The 24731-nt window shown below is 33.7% G+C and overlaps 1 protein-coding gene across 4 annotated transcripts in view; it reads left to right on the forward strand.

Annotated features, from left to right (window-relative positions):
* LOC118184567 (uncharacterized) overlaps positions 1-24731 on the forward strand; it is a 761893-nt gene that overhangs the window by 382253 nt on the left and 354909 nt on the right. For all 4 annotated transcript variants that reach the window (XM_085809993.1, XM_085809992.1, XM_085809990.1 and 1 more), the window contains exons 2-3: positions 5247-5373; positions 9743-10239. In XM_085809993.1, the coding sequence (XP_085666119.1) occupies positions 5247-5373; positions 9743-10239 (624 nt within the window). The remainder of the gene's footprint in view (positions 1-5246; positions 5374-9742; positions 10240-24731) is intronic.

The raw sequence follows: 24731 nt of genomic DNA on the forward strand, positions 1-24731 counted from the left end.
TGTTAGGATATCTTTTTTGTGATGGTAATATTCATTGTTTAGCAAAAGCCTATTATCTCTGGCAAACTTTTTGTCCTATATTGAATTCTTGTTAGTGCTTTTAATCAAACGAGTTGGACTTAATAATTCCATTCCGAAATGATTCGGATGGCGTGCATTTGAAATTGTATGGTTTAATGTGAGTTAATTTCATTTCTGGGTTATAACAATTAAAAAGGAAATTGGCGGTTTGGAATGCTATTTCACGGTTGGCAGCAGGTTCCCGATCGCGGGTTTTTATTTTAAGGTTCAAACGTATTGTTCCATGATGCTCAGCAAAGCTTGTCTTTTGACTTTCTGTTAAGCCGTAGCTAATATCTTACAATATTGTGTTATCCATCTCAATACATATCGACATGCTTGAATTATTTATTGTTTTCTTTTAAACTGTAACTTATTTGTTTGCGATATCATCAACCGTTGTAAGGTTTATTAAGAAAGCACGTCCAGCTTCGCAATAATTAACTGTAACTTGCCTTACTACTGGTACAAAAAGTAATTGAATTAAACTTACAATTTAAAGAAATTCCCCCCCCCCCCACCTCAAAATACCTACCAAAGAAGAGACCGATAAAATAGTGAGTGAGTGAGCGCCACCAAGGAAGACCACTGACCTGGCCTTAGCCTCACAGTGTGATATCTTCCTGGCAGAAACCATCTACTCTCTGCTCCATCCTGCTCCGGGAACGCAGCCGAATAGACGGCTAAGAGCCTCATATAGTCTACATATAAGCTTAGATGTTGTTGTACGGGGAAAGAGTATCCTGTTAGGAACTACTTAAAATTAAGCAAAGAAGCAATCAAAAGACTGTTAAGAATCCCTGTTAGAATAGACAGAAACTTGTGTTAGATAAAGTAAAGATAGAAGGACTTTGCCTGAAAAATTAACTGCCGTGGATTTTCTGGACTTGCTAAATGTCTACATGCGGGTGCTTATCGTGACACAACCGTCATATCTTTATGGGGCTTCTGTGAAATCGTTGGTCCTGCATGGAGGAAATTTGTAACCTATTAAATTATTGCACATAGTAAACTTAAAAAAAAAAATAAATAAAAAATAAAAAAATAATAAAGAGAGAGATTAAAAGATGATTAAAAAAATCCTAGCGCCCAAACATAATTTAACGCAGTTTACTTTCCATGTGCCTGACTCTTATGTAAGAACATTTAAAAGATTGTGTACCTGTTATCACTAAGATAACAAATTCCTGCATAATTTAGTTCTTTGCGCATACTTAAACTGTAGTTGTTTTACAAATTGAACCATTCACCTACATTTTCTTTCGTAGTACTTGCAGACAGGATAATACATACATAAGTACAAAACTGAATATTAAAGTGAAAAACTAACATGATACTGAGTACAGAAATACAGAAAGCTGATCCCTAATGCCTGCATACATAATACATGAAAACTAAAAATAAAACTGATAAGCATAATACATAAAACTGATCATTAAGTACTGCTATGTAGTCTAAATCCTAGCCAAGTACGAACTGACCTTCATAGTACATGCTGAGAAGGAATAAATACAGACTTGAGTACTTTAAAGTGAACATAAACAGAAAAGTACAGCACCATACTCAGTAAAACTGATATCTGATTCCAAACACTTGAATACATAATGCTGATACATAATTACAAAGAGAAACTTACCTACATTAATTCCATAGTTAGTTTTATCACCTTAGAACATGCACATAATTTATACAAAACATAATTAAGCACGTAATGCTGATCACTAGGGAAGAGATTCAAACATGCAATTGATCACATAAATACAGATATTTCTTCCCTAAGATTTGCATAAAAAGTTGAATATTTATTAAAATTAAGAAGGCAAAAATGCCATACCAATAATAATATCATTCATAAACTTGAGGTGATAACATAAGTTGACCTTGCCCTTCTTGAACCTATTTATCACAAACTTGTAATTTAAATACACGATTAATAAGTGTAGGAAAAACTCATTGCTGTTGAAGATTTTACTGGCACGATCTGGTCTTGCGAGTCCTAGACCTGTACATTAATTGCAAAAGTAAACATTATAAAGAATATAGGCAGGTTGTTGCCATAGTCCTAATTATCTAAGTTAGTCTTGGGTTGAGAGGTACGAGGTGTGTGCCCAGATTGATTTAGTGTGATTTATACATTTTATGATTCAGAGCGCTAAGCACTTGATTATTTCTATTTGGGGACACTTATCGTCGTATTAGAGAATACTTTCTCTGACAATGGCTGATTACCGCTTGTAGCTTTTTATTTGCTGTTTTGTTTGTTCTCATATTTGCCGCCCATTGTGGCCAGTAAGCTTGACTTGGCTTTCTTATATGGTACTGTGCCGTATTTGTGCAGTGGAAGACGTAGTGGTCTGGATCCCCCACCTCTCCACATTGACATCTTTCTGTGTCACTCAGGCTGAATCTATGCAGATAGGTCAGGAATGGGCCATGACCTGTATAAAACTGTGTCTGACTACCACTATTGCAGTTTAACTCTAGCGTTGTTTTTGGGAAGAACATATACGTTCTCCTTCCTGTATCTGCTGTGTCCCATCTGGCTTGCCATCTGTCTATCAGTTGTTTTAAAGTGATCTTTTTGAGATGAGACCTAGGTAGTTCAAACTGCCGTGGTACATATGGTACTGGTCTGAAGGTAAAGCTATTCTATTTTTTCAACAGAATTTTATACTATACCCTGGTGGCTTTCTTGTGAATGGTAGGGTACATGCAAAAGTCCAGGGTTTAGTATCTAATGATTAATAAATATTTAGTCTCTGAACACATGACATGATAATTTCTGTGTTGTTTTATTCAAAAACTATTTCGAATTACTGTACGTAAATGAAAGGATTTGTTAGTAATCCTCAAAGAAATAAATCTTGAAGTGGAATCAAGTATAGCGAACTAAAGAGTCAAATCATCACTTTCACTGACCCAAATAAAGCTTTTTTTCAATGTCATGGATGCATATTTGGTATAATACGTAGATTTTTATAATTCTGCAATGTATCTTGGGTCTTATCGTTAGTAGCGTTTGAAATCTAAGCATTTCAGTGGAATCAGCAGGTCCACCAGTGGCCGAGCGGTAAAGTCACTAAACACTGGTGATTCGAATCTCGATGAAAAGGCTGGGTGCATGGGCGTTTCCATATTTTTTCCCACATGTAAAAGTGTATACGAACCATTTTCCCTAAGAAAGGTTTCCGTGAAGGCAATCCTTCTCTTAAGTAGACAGTCCTGGAATGCTTTGTCGGTGGTGTGGTGTATTTAATTACGGCAAAGCACACTAGGGCTATCTGCCAAAGAGGAGGGATGCCTTTCGTGGAGGACTTTCTAAGGGAAACTGGCTCGTATACACGTTACACATGGGGAAAACCACGAAAACACCCTGCAGCCAGCCCGTTCGCGGGATTCGAACCTCGGACCGAACTACCAGTGTTCAGCGACTTTACCACTCGGCCGCTGGTGGGCCTCAAATGCTTTGTCGTAATTAGTAAATAAACCAAACCAGTGCAATAAGCATGTTTAGATGAGCAATTTTTCATCCTTTAAATGGAACAAAAAGATTGTGGAACATACATCTTCTGCAATTTAAAAACAAACAAACAAACAAATCAGATGAAGGGGCAAGAAATGTCTATTACATCTTCTTAAGTTGTATTTAAACATAATGAACACAGTGATAGACAAGACTTTTAGTTAGTTTACTTCAACACACAAAACATTCGGGGAATTCTGTTTAAAGGGTAAATTGCCTTGAAGATTTCCTAAGGGACACGGTTTCGTATTCAAGGTACACACCGCGACAGGCAAGCAAGACAATATTCAAAAGCAGAAGTGGCGAGAACTGCGCCTTTTTAAAAAAATTCAAATCACAAATCTCATTACACGACCACCTTTCATCTGTGCACTACACTTTTCTCATCTTCTTTTATTTATTTTTAAAAGCGTACACATTTTCAGACTACTTTAAGTTCGAGCTTCAATTAAGACTTGTACTTTTAAACTTGAATTTAAAAGTAAATTTTAAAGAAACACCTGGAAAATCAACACAATAGCCTCTGGCTTTTGTTCTTAGCAACCCAGTAAATACGAAGCAAAGATCTGACAATTTGATAGGCAAGGTCTCGACTACGAAACATCGCAGAAAACTGGCCCGTTTTCGAATCCTGTTTAGATACCAGCTGTGTTAGTCATGTATTTAAAGCCTTTCTTGCGCTTCAAAACCATGTGAAAATTTGACAAGTTCAGATGGTGTAAGAAGGATTGCCTAATGCAAATTATTATGTTGAGTCATAATTTTAAAGACTACATTAATTGAATCGTGGATGTCTAACTATATTTCATGCAGTTTAGAACATTTGATTATGCTTTTAAGTATTCGTCCCCAATGTTAAATTATTTTTGTGAATGAGTCAGAACCAGAATTCTTTGAAAGGGAGAGCATTTTTTTTTATGCTTTCGCAGTTTTTGCTTAGCAATTAAATGAAAAAACATATTACAGGAATTAATGTCATGAGATAGAAATCAGCGCTTAAACGCCATCTAAGCCAACTGGAAAAGAATAATTTATAAAAAAAAAAAAAAAAAAAAAAAAAAGATTTATGCTTATGCAAATTATACAAAATATTTTAATCATACTTGTTTTTCCTAAATAATATGAAATTAAGAAGCAATTTCAAAATTTTTTAGTTATTTATTTAAACTACGTCTAAGACAATAAATTGCAATAATAAATTTATTTCTTTGTTATTTAACATTTTGATTTGATAGCATATTGATAACTTTGTTTAATGAAATTCAAGCCATATTCCATACGATAGTCATCTAATATATTTCCTTTATTAGATGATTAAATATAAAAAGTCCCATAGCATAAATATTTAAGTGAACAGGTATTAGATTTATGCGTCAAGTAGAAGTTTCGTTTTATATGAAATAAATCAGCTAGAAAATTATGCAACAATGAAAACATCATAATAAAAGACTATAGTTAATTTAGCTTCCGTATGCCACTGACTGACAGGGGCTGTCCCTTTTGATGGCAGAGACAAAATGCGACAGAGTGATAACATTTTGTCCTACTTGCTGTAAAAAGAGTTAAATGTGTGCCATTTTTGTTTAATTTGCGCAACATCCCTTTGAGATGCTTGAAACTTTTCAACTTCCGCGCGCTCTAACGTTTCTCTTTGTCTTTACAGGTCAGGGAACAATGATAGCAGCTCGAACGGGTCCACTATGGCCTGTCCAAGGATCAAGGAAGGGCAGACCATATGGCAAAAAGCTACTTCCCTTAGACAGTCACTCCGGCATTCTTCAAGAGCCAAAGTAAGTTTGGGCGGTGTGGTAACTAACTACGCATCATTTAACACTTTCTCACCGCAGTGCATCGGACCTTGTTTTTGTCATCACTGAAGCGCGTAAACGAATTTGTGATGGTTGTGAACGTAACGGGAGTAAAGTGATTGCTGATAGCATCGCAATTGAAAAGTAACTGAAGTGGAATAGCTTGTGATTGGATAATTGCGGATCTTTAAAAATGTCATTGGGTCATTTAGGAACGGCCATTCTGAAATCTGATTTTTTATAACTAGTTACGAAAAAGCGGAATTGCACCGCAGACTATTTTAAAAGTGCTATGCGGGAGGAAGTCGTAGAAATTAGAACTACTGATATTGTTATTTTACATGTGTATTATAACTTCATTTGTTTTTTATGCAATGTGGAAGAGCTTTAATTTTATTTAATAAATGGTAACTGTTAGTTTGTCGTATAAATAATAAACTTAATTCGTTTGTTTGCAGTTTTGCCTCTGTCTGTAAGCTAAAGTTAAAAACCATCTATTTGAAATCACAATTGAATATTAATGGCAGCACAGTAGCCAAGCAAATGTATGGTAAATTTGAGCATTTCTAATCTGAAAGATCTCAAGTGCTGCAGAATCAGAAAATTTTTACCTTCGCTATAATGTCACATATGGAAATTCCACATCTGGTATCATGTAATGATTTCGTTAATATGTTAATTTAGTCATGTAATGATGAAAATGCCAGATAACTATAGGCGTGTCCTTGTGAACGGCGTTCTGACTGTTTAACATACACAAACCTTGTTTCGTATACGCAAATGCTAAAAATATTGTATGAAATTCCATTCAGCATGTTTATAAGGCCTATATGGAGTAAAAAGGAAATTTTCTTTCTAGGCACGAACTATTCTTAAGCCACTTCATTATCCGCATGCAGATATTACAAAAATGGAAACACTTGTCGCCGCTAACATTTCGGATAAGAGGAAATCAATCAGTATTTATTTAGGCATACATTTCCACCTAAATTTGTCATTTTCTCGACTATATAGTCAAATTTTGGCCGCATGATTCAGTGATTATTTTTAGGAAAATGACAGCAAATATATCTTTCATCCTGAAATCTTAAACTCCTGCATGTTAACAGCTTTTAATTAATCATCTCATCTTTGTAAAATATAATTTCATTAATTATGAAAACTGGAATAGAAAAACGTTATACAAATAGTGGGTCTTTACAGTATTTGTCTTAATATATTTCTTACGCATTGAGCTATTGTGATTCGTTTTGAAAACATTTCTTGCGCACTCTGAACATATTTCTTACGAATGGAGCTACTGCGATTCCCTTTCAATATGTTTCTTATACAAGAAAATGTATTTCTTACGCACGAAGCTATTCCGATTCACTTTAAGTATGTTTCTAACGCATGGAGCAACTGTAATTCGCTATGAACATATTTCTTATGCATGGAGCTATTACGAATCACTTTAAATGTAGTTTACGCTTCCATATCACATAACAGCGCTGTCATTTTTAGTTTATAACTTGCATATCTCTGTAGTTAGAGATGAAAATGGCGGAAAACGAGGACGTAAAGAGTAGACTAACATGAAATTTTATCTAATGAATTTAAGTCTAAATAAAACGGCCGCCCAGACGGTTAGGGAAGCCTGACTGCGATACCGAAGGGCCCGAGTTCGAATCCTGGAGAATTCATGGATGCAAAAATTGTCTGTCCCTTCATAGGAGGCTATGGTGGCCCACGTATTATGTGCCTCCATAATAAAGAGTGCCACATCTGGCACTTAGGAGTGACCGATGCAGGCATAGGCAAGTGCCCGCCATTAGAGGGGGGAAAAAGTCTACATAAAACTTTATATATTAGCAAAATTACCGCTATTGACAATGGAAAAGGTCGGGTATGGGCCGGAGTTACGTCTAATTTAAATATCAATGGCGTCGTCTAATTCGAATATCGTCTGAACTAATCAGATTAACTGATTGACTTTGCGAAAGAATCCTATTTCTATTCACTCTGAATCATGAATGACATCACATCTCTGTTATGCTAATATTCTGATATAAAGCATTCGTTTTTTTAAGATTGACTGAAAGAAACTATTTTGAGAAGATTACAGCTCAGGATTCGTGGCATGCCTTTACAAATTCTTTTTTCTTATCTAGAAGGGACATTCTCCTTTGCTTTCCAGCCAGAATACCAAGCCGAGCAGGAGTTCCGCAATACACCCGCGTAGGCCCCACGCTTTTTTACGTCTTCTCGAACTACATTCCATGCACCCTAAACACGACAGGTATTCTGAAGACGCAGGTGTCCTGTCTCAAAATGAGAACCACGAGACCTTCGTAACCGTTCATTCACGCGTCTGGATTCTGCCTCACAGTATGGAACACGATTAGAGAATACGATTCTACAGCTACCAACTTTACAGCAAGGCAGAAGGAGTTGAGTCATTCATTTTTCGTTAATTTATTATTCTTTTCAGGAAATGACGCAACTGTTATTGTATCTAAAATTATGTTGCCACCATAGACTTATATAAACTTCTCATAAACAGCATCAGCATGGATACAAATTAATTTGAACGCATTTCGTACAGCAAAACCATTATAAAATATATCTAACTGAATGAAAAAAAATATTTAATGAAATTTACGTTAAAAGATTCTGAACGCTTATGTCTTGCTGCTTTATCCTGTGAATTTGCGACCTCAAAATATGTCTGTATTTATAAGCTATAAATTTGAACATTAAGAAAAATGTGGAACATTAAGGACATTAAGAATAAACATTAAGAACATTCGAACATTAAGAAAAATGTCTTATTATGTAGCATTTTAAAACAACAGGAACTGAATATTTGAAAACTATTATATTTTCCGTATGCGTTACAAGCAAACGTCAGTAAGCATTTTGTCATTATTAGTTAGTGACTTATTATAATAGAAAATACTTTTTTTATGAGTAAGATTTTTTTAACATGTTATAAATGTTTTTTAAAATGCTATAATAATTATTATCAAATTATGAATAGTGTTTCGTCTAATTTTTCTTATTGCTATGAAATTAATAATTAGAATTAGAGGATATATGATTTAGATCAATCATGAATATTTTGTATGTTGATGTTCTGTATTCGACAGTGCGTGAAAAGTATAAGAACATGCTTAGTTTCAGAAAGATCATCAAATTACCTGTACAATTGGAAAAATAAATAGTGGATTAAAAATTAAAAAAAACTAAACCACGCACGCATTTTAAGGGGGAGTTTGTTACAAGATATAAACTTTCCTGGATACACTTTAAATAAATTTACAGGTCTCTCTAACAAATAACGATAAACAGGCAGAAACTTGCATATAGGCATCTGAGAAAGGGGCAAAAAATCAATTTTAAATATTAAAAAATAATTATGAATTTTGGGACATGTGTATACTAGTAAAGTGACAGCAAAAAATGGTAGATTAGATTAAGTTACTTTTTTACAGAAAAGCACTTGGAGACAATTACTTTATGAAAGGAATTTTCTGAAGAAAACTGGCTTATGCAGAGGATGCTGTTAAAGCAAACCATGAAGAAACTACTAATGTTCAGTGGACCTTTTTCAAGTGGTGACTGGGATTTTTCTGATATAGCAAAATTCTAAAAATATGACTTACGATGTAACTGTAACAGTTGAGTATAATGTTCTGAACTGTTGTAGTATCAGTTCTGATGATAATCCGAGATTAAGCATTAGCTCCTTAAGTGCCTTTTTTTACATTAGCCTTTTTTATGTAAAGGAAGAGATGTGGAGTTGAAACGGTACCTCTGCTGTTAAGCATGTCAGCTTTCATTAATTTAGAGCCCATGTAGACTAATGATTTTTCCGCTATTCGACTGTCGGTGACTAAAAGAATTAATTAGTTTCATAATAAGTTATCGAAAAACAACAGCGTCGTTATTAAAAATTTCCGAAAACGCTTGTAAATTTTTATCGAAAGAAGGGGCTACTAGTATATCAGTTCTTTCGTGTGAATTAAAATAGGCTGATATTGGAGAAGGCAGCAAATGGAATATTTATCTGGAAAGATAAATTTGTAGATGAGAGACTAAGTGACACACAATGAAAATCATTGACTTTTAATTGCCACATTTTTAGCTTATAAACCTAGTAGTCTGTCTTGGTTAAATTTTTTAAATTGGAAGCTCCCCCCCTATATCTGTTTATATTATTTAAGATTCAAATAAGAGAAATGTAGTTAATTCAACATGCTTTTCTCCTATTGCAAATGTATTTAACCATTGAAATTTTTCAAACAAACTTTATTTTGTTTTTATCGTATTGTTTTATTGTCAAATCAAATAAAATACTTTATTTATACAGGTGAGCCACAAATCTGGGTTGGAATTTACTAATTTATCACCAGGGGAGAAGGCTGCGACTTTATGCACCCCAGGCTCTACAACTAAATCTGAGCAGCCTCAAATCCGCCGTGAATGGGGATCCCAAAGAAATTTAGCAAGAGAACGCCGGAGTCTGGCTGCGAAACTGGTGGCCAATGATGAATTAACAGCTGCTAAAAGAAGTCTTCATTCTCGGTCTCTGTGCATGTCTGGAGATTGGGACGTGGCATCTGCCGTTGATCAAGATGAGCATCCCTTGAATACAAAGCAGCCGAGATCCCCTAGAAAGCTGACAAAAGATTCAGGTTACGAAACAAGCGCCCAGTGTGATCCAGATTATGCTAATTCCACATGTGATTGGTTGTCTGAAGAGAAAATCTCTGATCATTGCGGGACTACGAAAACGTGGGGCATAACTTCTGATAAGAAGGAAAATCCTCCAAGAGATCCCAGAGGCAGCAAAAATAATGATGAAAGGTAAGTGGTATACATAAGTCGTTATTTAAAACTTCGCAATAAAATTAAAGAAAGCGAGATTATATTTAAGAACTTTCATTTGCGTTATTTATAATAGTAATAATAATTGCAGTTTTTAGGAAGAAGGAAAAAAAAATTCTTCGAAAATGTGACAGTTTTAAATGAAAAATCTTTCGCGATTTTAAATGAAAAATCTTAGCCTTTAGATAAACTTGGATTGTTAAACAATCTTTTCAGGTTTGTTTTAGTTTGCTTTAAATTTATTTTTACTTAAAAGTCTCCTCTCCCCTCCTCCCTTTTTTTGTTTTAGAAAAACCCCAGGTCATTCAGCTTTGGAAACTTCATTCCACCTTGTCAACAGGAAGTGGTCAGCTCTCTAGCTGACAGTATAACAATGTTTTTCATCATTTTATTCTGAGATTTATGACATGTCCTCTTCATGAATATTTTGGTAGTAGTGCAGCATCGAGTATCAGTTTTCTTCATAAGACACTCATTTATGTCTGACACTACTGTGGAAATGAGTTACAAAATTTTTGTGTTTTTTATTTGTTTTATCTGGCAAAAACTGAATTAGGAACTGCTAAGACTGCTCCTCTTTTACATGAGTATGTATATTTGTCTTCTAATATAGGATATACCTATCATAAAAAAATAAGTAAATTTCTTTAAAATCCACATTAAGCCTCGACAGCTCCGTATCCACCGCCGACGGGGATGACGAATAGAGATTCATTTGGCATGTTCTTCCCCCTTAGCTTAAGGAACAGGGTATTGGTATACAAATACAGTAACTAATAACTCTCAAACTAGCGTTCAGTTCAGAGTATGGTTCTAATTAGAAAGTAAATGGAGAAATAAAGGTTAAAAAGAGGCCACTTTCAAATTTCGAAGACAAGTCTTTTTTCTTGGGGGGGGGGACTTACTTTAGATTAGATATGCTTGGACAAGGTTAGCGAATGTAGTCAGATGCCCTATTTCTCCCCCACCCTCTCAGAATTGCGGATGTAAAATGAATTTCCCTAACGGACTGCGATAAAATTCACTGTGTGACATGAATTTTATGTCCAGTATCCGGTTAGCTGCGTGAGAATGGATGAATCGGAAAGAGACGCGTGTATCTAATGGAATGAATGGAATGCGCTTTATCCAGAAAGCTTCGTTTCCAAAGAAATTTGTATTTTAAACGCCATATGGCGATAGTGTAGAAATGTCATAAACGTAAATATACAGCAAATGTATTACATTAAACTGGCAGCCGAGCAACGGGGAGTTGAACAGTAAATGAAACTTCTGCGTTTCACACTCGTTCATTGCTTCAGGCAAGCATTGTCCCTACACTTGAAATTTTTAATAAAATCTCGCTTCTCAAAATAAATTCAAAAGCTAAATGTTGTCAGATACTGTTATTTCCACTGCAAGGTACATTAATATTTTCCATTAAAATTTAATCCCCCATGGTTTTTAATTTATGATTCAGTATTCATACATTCAGTTTTTAATTTATGAGTTATATGTTTTACAATAAACCTTATTTTGTTACAGTAATACAGAAAAACTTTGATTAACGTTATTAACTAATCCATAATTTTTATATGCACTAAGCAAAATCACGTTAAACAAGTACAATAAATTGTAGGAATAACTGTAATTCATCCAACAGTTAGCGTAAGAAAATGAGATTGTAAGATCTATGTGGTACTTTTCAGAGAAAGAAATATGAGAAATCAACTACGCATTAGCCAGTATTCGAATTCCGAATTTCCGATTGACAGCTGACTGCTACCAATTACACCACAAAGACACGCAGTGAGAAAGACGAAACTTCCTTACAAGATAATCGAAATTAATAAAAATCAGTTATTAAAATTTCATTCAATGCCTAAGCATTTGATTGTGCTATCTTTTTATAACAAAACTTTAAAAAAATGTATCAGATGTATCATTTTATTTAATCGCACTGATTATCACCCATATGGAATTTGTGTTAAAGGGAAATTCCTATCGATGCTAGTAATTTATGCCACATTTTAGCAACATAATTTGCTTTGTGAATATGTTTTATGTCAAATTATATGTAGTATTAAATTACACATTTTTATATCTTTACTTTTATTAAGATCAAATAGTATATTACATTATAAACCGAGTGCAGAATTTAATTTGGCTAACTTTGAAATTAAATAAACCTAAAAGCGTTATTACAGAAAGCACATATTGCTTCCTTTCATTAGTTTAAAATCAAATTTTCTTATTTTTCTAATAGTTAATTTCTAATATTTATTTTTATATTTCAGCCAACAACATTATTTTCGTAATTTATGTAACGTTTGAATTGGAATATTTTTCCTGATATAATCTTCCTTGCACGGTAGTGTAAAAAACTGTAAGTTATATTCGTTCTCCTTACCACTTGCCTTCCTGGCGTAACTGGAAGCACGTTCGGCTAAAAATCGGGAGATCCCGAATTCTAATCCCGACTAAGACCTAGGGCATGTTTCTTACTTCGTCAAACCTGATGACTTTACAGAGATTAGGCTGAATACTTTCATGTAGAAGTTCCGTGTACAAATCTTAAGCTGAATACTTTCATGTAGGAGGTTAGGTTAGGTTATTTTAATTACGGCAAAGCCTCGAGTGCTATCTGCCTAAGGGAGGGATGCCTTTGTGGAGGATTTTCTAAGGAAAACTGACTCGTATACACGTTACGCATGGGGAAAACCACGAAAACACCCATGCAGCCAGCCCGTTCGCGGAATTCGAACCTCGGACCGAACTACCAGTGTTCAGCGACTTAACCGCTCGGTCGTTAGTGGGCCCTTTCATGTAGGAGTTCCATCAAGAATTCTGTGTTTATGTTCAGCTAATTCAGGCAGATTAGGGCTAAATGTATGTAGGTGCAAATTTAAAGAATAAACATCTGCATTAGATGCATATGAAGTCCATAGGCAACATCTTTTCCGCATATATTTAATTATCTGAATTTGCCTGAATTTGAATTTAGTAACAAAAGTCTTTTTTTAAGTTAGTAAAAATCATTAAGTGTATACCGTTAGAATAAGCTGCTAGCATATTTTAATTACTTAAATATTTCTTCTTTTAATAAAGAACAACATTTAAAAATATCCTCCGTATTTTTTTAATAAATACGTAAATTGAAATACTCAAAATCTTAGACACTTTCAACAAACTTACTTAAATATATTTGGAACATACATTCGTACGCTATTCTTAGTCATATAATATTTGAAAGGGAAGCAAATAAGGCGGAAGTTTTTCTTAAACTTCTCCAAATTGCTTTGGGAGCGCCCATAGGTATTTAGAAATTATATTAGGGTTTCAATATCGTATCATTATCTATAATAAAAGTAAATAAAATGATCAGATTTGTTGATAAAATAATTAAAAAGGGAAGATTTCGTTAGATCCTATTCATTTCCAAGCGGATAAGAACAGTTACTGGAAAATGCTTTAGCTTTCAGTTAAAAGTACTTAGCTGCTTGTATAACTTCTTCAAGGTAAAAGCTAGTAAAATAGTTGTAAAAAGTAATTGCAAATGATTTTATGCTATTTGTACAGCCAGATTCCTCTTTACAACGAATAGCTGAACCAGTCATATTGTCATGTTTATAATCAATAAATGAACCGTTCATTAAGTCTTCTTAGAAGGCCAGACAGGTAAGAGGGGAATTTTAGCTTCCTCTTCCTTTCAGTTTGAGTTTGAGCACACAGAAATAATGATTTTTTAGAAGCTCGTAGTGTATTTAGGAAATCTTGTTAGTATCAAAATTGTATCATTATCTTTAGTAAAAATGTGTAAAACGATCATTGCCGATATAATATTAGTGCTTTGATTTGTTCATTTTTTCACTCCTGTAGTCGTAAAGAGTTGTTCATGAGGGGAAAAAAAGCTAAAAAATATGTATAAATTTCGTATTACATATCGCTCTTGAATGTTTATTAATTGTGTTTCAGTTAGTTTAGCCGCCAACCAAGAAACCGTATCCATTGTTTAAATGTACAAAATGAATGTTTGCAGCTAAGGTTCTTGCAACTTCCTTTTCAATACGCCTTTACTCAGATAAAATATTTAGCAAGTTGTAAAAACTCAACATTCAGAAATCATAAATTTATTTAATTTAATATGCTGAAAGTTTTTGTAAAATAGCCCACCTCTATTCAACTGAATACAAATTATAACTCAGCATTTTGCTTTTTTCTAACTAGCAGGTGACCAAAGTTGATGCTAATAAATAATTTATTCATTTCTACTCTATGTTAAGACAAGTTTGAATTAACAATATGTTTAAATTTCCAAAGAGCTATAAAATTCATTTTCTTTGAGGCTTTTTCCGCCGTCAAACTGCTTTTATAACTGCTCTGTTGCCATTCAAAATATTCATAATCATAACAATAAAACTACAGCTTATCCCGGATATAACGCGGTTCACTGTATAAGGTATTTCTCCCACTTCCCTAGGGTGCCTTCGTGGTGTAGTGGTTCAGCACGCTGGGCCGGTATTCCAGAAGTCCGTGGTTCGATTCCCAGCGAAGGCGGTTGCATATTTTTCATCTTTTCTGCTTCCAGTTATCCTAATGACTCTACAAGTGGCGCCCGAACTAAAAGAATTGTGGATGATGATTCTCCGCACCCAGTATTTGGCGACTAGGTCCCTTAAAACCCTAGTCGCCCTTTAAAAAAAAGGGGAGTATATAAGGTATTTCTCACACTTCCCTAGCGTGCCTTCGTGGTGTAACGGTAGCACGCTGGGCCGGTATTCCAGAGGTCCGTGGTTCGATTCCCGGCGAAGGCGGTTGCATATATTTCATCTTTTCTGCTTCCAATTAACCTAATGACTCTACAACTGTATTGGAACTTCAGATATTATACCTTAAAACGTGATAGAGGAATTACGTGCTTAGTTAATTGTCAGATCATCACAATTTGAATTCGCGAAATTATTGTTAAATTCGTCAGTTTTTGTAAGTTAAATTATCTTATGAGCGGAAAAGAAAGATGACGTATAACAAAGGATAGGATAGCTTCAAACTAAAAAATATTGGAAGCTGTGATAAACGTTGAGGCAGCATCTTGAAACCTAAAGAAATCTTGTAACCGTTAGTGATCAAAAGTTAAGTTTTGCAGAAAAATGTAAGCACTCAAAGACTGGTTAAAATTTGGGAAATGTTTCTTTGAAAAGTCTGATGTGGAGACCTCATAACTTTCTTGTACTTATTTTTTGCTGCACTTATTTCATCGAATTATTCTAACTTAATTAACCGATTCCTCAAGGTAAGTTGAAAATGACATCAAAAACCACAAATTTTGAAATTAAATCCGGACATTTTGAAAATAAAATAATATTGTCGCACGAGAGTCAAACTTCTTCTAATTTTATTTTCCCATGACTAGTATAAAACTTTTCCAAATAGAAGTATAGGAACTGGGAGACTGAATTAAAAATTATAATTCGTTATTTGACGAAAATTAATTTTTTAAAAACATTTCCAAAACATGAATATTTTCGTCATTTACAATACTCGTACTTATGTAACTGGAAGAATATGACTAGGACCAACGATTGCGAAAATAGGCCGGTTAAGGTATTTTAAGGCGGGATGGATATATCGTCAATACCAAACGTATATATTTAACAATATTTCCTTTGAAATATGATACCTGAAATGTTTCACGATTACAATACCTCCTTTAATTCGTACAAGGAAGAAAAACGTGTTTAAACGTGCATACGTACATACATAAAATTCTTTCAAGTTATATTTCCTTATATGCAGTGCCGGACAAAAAAAATTGCATAACCTAGAAAAGTAAGCATTTTGTAATGTTAACGCATTATTTTGTTCACAAAAATCTCTTAGTTTTTGCAAAGCAAGATATGAGATCAATCCATATTCATATTGCATCATACATTGTGCATACTGAGTAATTGCTTCCGAAATATTGTTTCCTCCGATTTCTCTAAATATCAGTGGCAAAAGATCATTCCTCTCTTTCTTTAAACAATGAAAGATGGCTTCGTATGTTCAATTGAGGCAAAGGAAAAAAACGTATAGCACTTGCTTTAGCTAAAGAAGGATATACGCGTGATCGCTAAAAAATTGGCTGCAGTCGGTCGACAGTCTCTAAAGCGATTAAACTGGAACATGAAACTAGTGATGATGAAAGAAGCCGGATCAGGCCGAAAGAGGGTGGCCACAAAAGAGAGCCGATGTATGCAACGGATGTCTCTCTGTAATCGTCATGTGAGTGCTTCCGATTTAAAAGTTGAATTTAAGAAATACTGTGAAGTTAATTTAAGCGCATGACCTGTCCAAAGACGCCTTACGGAATGCGATCTGCATGTGATATCGCCCTAAGAAAAAGCCCTTATTAATATAATAATAATAATAATAATAATAAATAATGAAATAAAAATTAAAAAATCTGAAAGGTTTTTAGATTTTAAATTACGCCCAAAGGAGCGTTTTTTTAACGTTTTGTGTGTCATCTTTATTTATTAAATATCATGTTCTTCGCACTTAAACCATAAAATTCAATTCAAGAGCAATATCGCTAAATAATTTTAAATTGAGCATATCTTTAGAATTTTTGATACAGAGTCGTTGGAGATAAAAATGTTTTTTTCCCTGTACAACGGTGCCATTGCTCACTTTGAAATCCTTGAGTTTGTTAATCAAAAATTCGTTAAAGTTTTACAAAATATGAAATTGATAATAAAACAAATTCCAAATTTCAAATTTTAACTTCCACATGCCCATATTCGTAGGAGGATTATGTCATTCAAAATTCGATGGTTCTATGTACCGTTGTTTTATCACAATGCGAGAACTATACATACATTTATGCAGATTTTTCATTATTTAATTTCTTCAAATATAATGCAAGACTAACATTTGGTGGCAACAGTTTGAAAAGTGAAACGGAAATTTATAGTGATTCAACGCAAAATGACAACAATAGTCCTTCAGAGACAAAGCCCCTTTGGACTAAAAGAGGGAGATGAAGAAGCGATTTTCTTGGGCAAAAAAGCATGTTCCATATGCATAAGGCTTAGAGGACCTCAGTAATTTTTTTCGGATGGATTCAAATTCAACCTACATGGATCGGAGAGTAAGCGATATTTTCGGAGAAATAATGGTGAAGCTTATCAGCCAGATTGCACACTGTCTACTATGAAATTCGCAGCGAGTCAAATGATCTGGTGATGCATCTTCAGAAAAGGAGTTGAACGCCTGAAATTTATTACTGGAGCTGTGAATGCGTCAGTTTAAACCCACATTTTGGAGGAGTGTTTAAAGCCAGTTATTCAGATCATTTCGAAGCTACTGCAAATTTCTTCAGGCCACTGCACCTTGTCATACAACAAAATCAGTAAGTGTTTATGCATGATTTTGTTGCCTCATTTACAGGCTTTTATATTCATAACATAATAAATTGACATATAATGTGTACCAAAATTGCTGCTAAGGAGCCTGATACTAAGATTAAACCGCAGGAAAGCATTGTTAAGGTTTGGTTCCATGAAACTGGCCAAGGGTTGCATTCAGAAGTTGGTATCTTCCATGCAAGACTATCACCGCAGCTCGAGGAAGATCTACTAAATATTGAAGTGTTCCTTACGCATGGGTATACACATTTAAGTACATGTAATATGACTGAAATTATGAAGGATTTATTTATTTATTTATGTTTATTTATTTATATTTTTTGGGGGGGGGTGTATTTATGATGAATGTTATATTTTGCACTTTTCTATTTTGTTTTCTTACATAATTTTTTCACTGAAATGCATGAAAATGGATTTTGAAATACATGAAGACATTAAATTTTTCATTCTGTGCAAAAATTAGACTCTTACCTTTGGGATTTAACTTCATTAATTATAATGAAAACTGGTATAAAACGGATTTAATTTTTACGCCATCAGCATCCTTATAACGAGAGATTATTGTACAATATGCAGAATCAAGTATAAGTTAAAGTAGCGAAATTTTCAAGTTTAGGGTGCCGGATTTCGCTAATTATAAAGGGGCCAATGAATTCAGTAAAGCAAGTGGAGTCAAAACACGCTGATGTGCAACGTAGTATGTAGACAGTCCCTCAACTTAACTACCGTAAAAAAAAATTCCTATAGTGTGTCGGCCTTGCCCGCTCACTTTGAAGGTCGAAAACTGTGGTATTTCTAAAGCAGCCCGACACCTTGGAATTCGCCGCGGCATTTTGACCGACCCCACCTTTTTTTTTTCCGCTTTTTAAAATTCCTTTTTAAAAGAGCCGGATTTCTAATCTCTTATTTCCCGGAACAGACGGGATAATCTGTGGAAATTCTAGATTATTTTCCTCAGCTGTTTCCGCTTTCCATTTTGTGCTGACCTAAACGGTAATTAATATACATTTGAATATTTCGTTGTTTCCACTGTTTGCTGCTACCGTAAAAGTGATAAGTCATACACGGTAGTCGAGAATAAAATTAAAAGAATTTGAGTTTGCGTGCTCGGGTAACTTAAATTCATGATACCGTAAGTAACTGCTGAAGGCTTCCTCCCCTCCTTGTTATAGTGACTCATTTGAATTGTTAGATTTTCTGTTTCTCAAACCAGGAAGCTATTATACGATAATAATAAAATTTATGAAAATATTTGAGTATTGAAAGCGTATAATTATTTCAAAATCTTTGGTGAAAACAACAACAAAATGAACTCTAAGTAACTTAGTAAGTAAAGCTGTTGTTGACACTTTGTTAAGGACAACAGTAAGTAAATGAACTCTCCTAAAGACAATCCTAAATGAACGATAAAAACGGTTTGCTAAGGACAACAGTAAAGATGCGAGATCACAAGGTTTTTTAGAATGGGGGATTCAATCATCTTTACAATGAAAGCTAAACTCAAATTTAAGCATTTAAAAAAGAAATAGCTATTTAAACGTGCATTATTCTTTTTGGCATTTAAGCTTTGTGAACAAATGATTAGGGTGCTTTGAACACTTATAATTTTTTTATAAATGATTACACTTCTTTTAGGAAAGAAACATTTTAAAAACATAAGCCAAACAGGCACATTTGAGCTTACTTTGGAATAAAATTCATGATACTGCAAATTTTCGTAAGTTTATATCGAAATCTTTTCTTTGTTCTGCATAGTTCCATCGAGGTAATTATGCCAAAAATTTGCTTCGTTTTCAATGCCAAATTGCCTTTTCTAGGAATTCGATTAAAAAGAATTTGGATTCATGGGACCTTAAACAAGCAACGTAAGATTGATTATGAAGAATTTCTTTCACTGGTTATCAGATAACCGACTAGGCGTTTCATTTTAGGTGGGAGAATAAAAATTCTGAAAAATCATATGTGGATACCAAGAACTTGCCTAGAAAAACGTTAAATTTGTTTTCTATGAATACTTTATGTGCATAATAGTGCGACGCTTAGTGGCTTTCTAAATTTTCTTTTACATTATTGAATGGTTAAAATGCTAAAATTATCTGACTATGATCCACCCACCCTTTTGCGAAAGTTAGGAAAGAAAACAAAAGAGTAAATTAAACCTAGAATCTGTTTTTTAACCTAACAAATCATTTGATATAAGAAGATGTGAACATAGACAATGTGTTTGGTTTAATCGTTTTGATTACTTCTTTTTAGATTAAAATCATCTTGATTTCATATAGCATATCTTTTGCAGACTGAATGAACTTGTCATATGTATCATTTCTTTTCTAAATGACTGTTTGCATTATAACAATATTGAATTTTGTTTATTTATTTATTATTTATTTATTTTTTTGAAATCTTATCACAAAATTTAGGAGGACAAGGTAGTGAATTGGTTGCATTGGATATCATTAGTGTTGTAATTTTAAAGATGTATCCGAAATTAGAAGAAAAATTTAAGCGAAACGATTTTGTGTAAGCGCCGGATACTGTATTTATCTCAGTTTTTTCTTGTAGTCTTAAAGCTATTCTGATAAAGCTCAATATTGCCCTTCACATTTGAAAAACGACATCCAAATCTGCATTTATCTTTGCATATCTTTTTATATTTGAACCAAGGTCGGAATCTATTACCATGGTTGGTCGTTTTTATATCGAATAATACGCGTACTCGTGCATAAAGAATTGGAGTTTGTACTTCATATAGTAAGAAAAGAATGAGGAGAGTTGCAGCGAATACTAATGAGACTCACAACGGATTTGCTTATTGTGGAAAAATAGCAGACCTTTCCACATTGTGGATAGAATAAATTGGTAAAAATTATGCTTATACACTTTTTTCTTTTTCTTTATTTCTTTCTGTCTGCCTCTCTTTTTAGGAGGGTTCTTGTTTCCCATTTATTCCTTTGAAAACTACTTTTAAAGAGTTGACATGCAAAAATAGACAGATTTTTTGTTTCAGAGAAAAAGTGAAAATAGTTGAGAGTGTGCCCATTTCAAGCAAATGGTTTCGAACAATGAAAGCTCCAGAAATATTAGAGAACTTTAAATTGTTATTTCTGAAACAAGAGCTTCCATTCCAGTGCGTACAATAGTGAAAGTTAGTGGCTTATGAAATATGACTTCATTTCGAAGATCCTCCAAATTTACAGATTCGAATCGAAATGTTATTAAATGCCTGCGCATTTCTTTGAAATTTGCTGTCTGAAAATGGAAGTTATGATATTATAGTTAAGCTTTGAACTTAACTTAGTATGCGTAAAATAAGCTGTAAGGATATATAATTCCTTCTTTATTACAGTATAGATTTACGACCAGAAAGAAAATTTCCTCAGTAACTTAAAGTTAATGCTTCTATTTTGTTTCAAAACAGCGAAGTGATTGAGGGATTTAACATGAGAATGTCTTTTTGAAGGTTCTAACAAGCATGCTAATTTTTTCGCATCCGATCCTTATGTATGTACTTATATTATTTATTTTTAGCTTTATATAAGGACGGTTAACGAAAATTATTTTTATAACAAAATTTAAGACCTAAAATATATTAAACTCGGATTTTTAAACCTTGGATACGTTAAACTTATCATAAGTTAAATTACTAAGTGAAATAACACAAATCGAAAGTGGCATTGAAAGCAGAATTAGCATTAATATTCATAAATTTTTTTAACCGTTAATGGAACAGAAATTAGTTTCAGCGCGGATGTCATTTCTACATATTGGAAAAAATACGAGTAACTAATAATTTGCGGGGAATAAATTCTGCACACTAGTTTATATGTAAAAATCTGTGGGTTAGTCTGTCAACTAGCAAAACAGCACGTAACTGCAATCTGTAAAGAGAAATGATTCAACTCGGTAAAATTTGACGGAAATGCTTTCCAGTCTACGTTTTGTGGTAACTTGAGGTTAATAAATGTATGGATGGAAATGCCGTCGGAGACAGTGGGCCTAAACGGAAGCATCCATGATGTCGCCTCAGAAAGCTCACCAGGAAGTTGAAGACACATCGGGGCTTTTCCGATAAGCTTCTGATCAAGCTGCTATGCCGGGATGATGACATATACTGAAATGTTCTCTGCGCTTACTCATAGCAAGAAAATCAGGGAAAAAAATCTATATAAACTTTGAGGTCTTCAACCCTCGTCCCTCTATAAAATTCATTTGTTAACAGACATAAGCTAAGGCGGCTTCAGATTTTTCTGACAGTTTACGAATGTTGTTTGCGCTGACAATTTCCATTTGGGGAAGGGGGCAGGAAGCGTTAATCACTCTTTTGCTTTACAAGGTTAATCTACTCTCCAGGCAAAAAGGTATCCACCAGGAACCGAATGAATTATTTGATAAGCATTAGTGCATTAATATTTTCTTAGAAATTCTCCTGTAGAAAGCGATCTCATTAGATCGCTGTTACGTAGCTTTACTTAGCTGTCTGAAGCTTGAAGTTAGCTTGAGAATAATCATAGTAAAGCAAACTCTAAAGATAGTTAATAGTTAATAGTGTATTTATTTGTTGTAGCGTAAATTTATTATTGAAACGAAAGTTTCCTTAATAACTAATAGGTTAATACTAGTATTACGTTTTAAAACAATAAAATAATTGTGGAACTCAATGTTGAGAGCGTATTTGAAAGCTTCTAACAAACATGCTAGTTGGTTTTTTTTTTTTTTTTTTTTTTCCATGTCTGAAACTTTTGTATAAATTTAAACTGTAACTTATTTTTTCCCTTCTCTCTCTCTCTTTTTTTAAAGTCTTATAAAATGGGAATAACTAGTAAAGATCGCAAAACATTTTACGATTTTAAAAGATTTTTAAAGCTTTAGGTGCTTTCAAATGTCTTCCTGCGTGACTCGGGGATTCAATATGAAACACTTGTGTAAAATTGTAGTTCTTATATGTAAGTTAAAATAGGATATGGGAAGAATTATTACGGCGATGACTTAATTTAAGAATGAATGAACACTGTTCTGTGAATTAATGTTTTTTTAAAGAGTTCAAAAAAAGTTATACAATGAAAATCATACTATACTGCTTTATACTATACTTACTAACAGATCTGAATTTGCTTTATTTAAAATGTCATTTACTTACAGAAAATGTTTAAGCAACATTTCTGTTTGATATTATGCCGCAGCTATGCGCTGTTTCGGTTTCAAACAACAAAAATTAATAAACAGTAAAGATTTCATTGCAATAGCAGATAGTAACTCCTGTTTTTCTGTGAAAAAAGGTCGCAGATGGTAACGAAAGTTGATGGTAAAGACTAAATGACAATTATCTGCATGGGTGGGAGAAATTCACCACGGCCATCGAAGCTTCGCGGCTTCAGAAATATCCAGTAAATATCATGTTGGTGATCTTTGACTTGGGAGTAATTCACAAGGAATTTGTACCTTAAGGGCAAAAATTAATCTTCAGAATCTACGAAGAGACTATAAACCGATTTCTGAAAAGAATTCAGTGCATTAGGCCAAAAATTTTCAGTCAGGTTTTCGTCACATGATATTGCTTTCTCACAAAATGCAGCTATATAAAGTATTTTATACTAACTAACCAACCAATTTTTATAATTTGGATCTTTACTATAACTTCGCTTTTCCGTTAGCCCTCACCAGGATGCAAATGAGTTAAAGAGTATTTAAGGCGAGAGTACTGAATGTTTTACATACGGATCTTTTAGCATCGACGTTTGCAGCTTTATTTTTTACCGAACAGCTCTGCCAGTTAATATTCCCGCATTAGTTAACGGGTTTAAAAATTGAGCCAGCTTGGTTAGGTCAAATTTGTTTAATCTTTAATTTGTGAATCCAAATTTATGTTATTTTGCTATCCGCAAGTTAAAGGGGTTTGATTGTACGCACAAGTGGTGCCTTCTCTTTAGTTCAATGTTAATAAATAAAAAGGTTTATTTAAAACTTTCACAGGATTCTGTCGTATTTACAGAGACGGATCGATAACTCGCTTGTCAGTCTAATAGGGTCTGAAGAACTTTCAATTATTGCACAGTTAGGTTTGATTTGGTTTAGTAGATTATGGCAAAACACATCAGGGCTATCTCAACTAAAAAGATGCCTTCATGGAGAAGTTTCTAAGGAAAACTGGCTTGTATACGCGTTACACACGGGAAAACCACGAAAATGCCTATCAGTTTTCAGCTGTTTTACCGCTCAGCCGTTAGGGGGCTTACACAATTGGAATTCTAATTATCGTTATGAAATTTGTTGTAAAGAAAAGTATTAAAACTATCAACCATTCGTTTTACTTTACAGATTTAGCATCTGCTGTCTCTTTTCTGCTCTGTAAAGCAAATTTTCGCTTTAAAAATTATCATTTTGGCAAAATATCTGAAACTCCAAAAAATTAATGACCAATTCAGAAGTTGACTTATGTGTCTTGTCTGCTTTATTCCGTAATTATTGATCCTAAACATGTATTTCCATATGTGAAGTTTCTCAAAAATAGGATGAGAATTTTACAGAAGCAGGTTCATCATTATATCTGCATGGGTTTTATAACTGTTATCTGCTCCGACCAAAACTATAACCTATTATCTGCTCCGACCAAAACTATAACCTATTATCTGCTCCTACCAAAACTATCATTTAGATGCTATCTAAATTTAATTTGAGAAATCTTAAATTTTTGTTAACTACAAAATGTGAAAAGTAAAAGAACATTTATGAATAGTTCTGGCAATTTTTCTATAAAGACACGGAACATATTGTATTAATAAAATGCAAAATTTCGTGGGTACCAAATTTATAAAAATTTACGAAGAAAAAAAAAAAAAAAAAAAAAAAAAACCATAGCATTTTTTCCAGCAAAACGGCTTGCAATTGAAGTCCCGTTTTAGCAATTAATCTCGACGCGATAAGAACGTTCCCTGTGTATATCTAAGGTAAAAGGTGAACACATTATTCATGGATCCTGCGTCCTGGAAGGTTAAATTTACCAAATGGGGGTGGTTATTTTGCTAATAAGAAATTCCTGTATGGGAACTATCTCAAAACTAAATCTTATATACCAGCGTTGAAAAT

The sequence above is a fragment of the Stegodyphus dumicola genome, chromosome X2 (genome assembly GCF_044657685.1).
Source record: "Stegodyphus dumicola isolate Sdum_Otavi_A_Nest chromosome X2, ASM4465768v1".
In the NCBI taxonomy this organism is placed as follows: Eukaryota; Metazoa; Arthropoda; class Arachnida; order Araneae; family Eresidae; genus Stegodyphus; species Stegodyphus dumicola.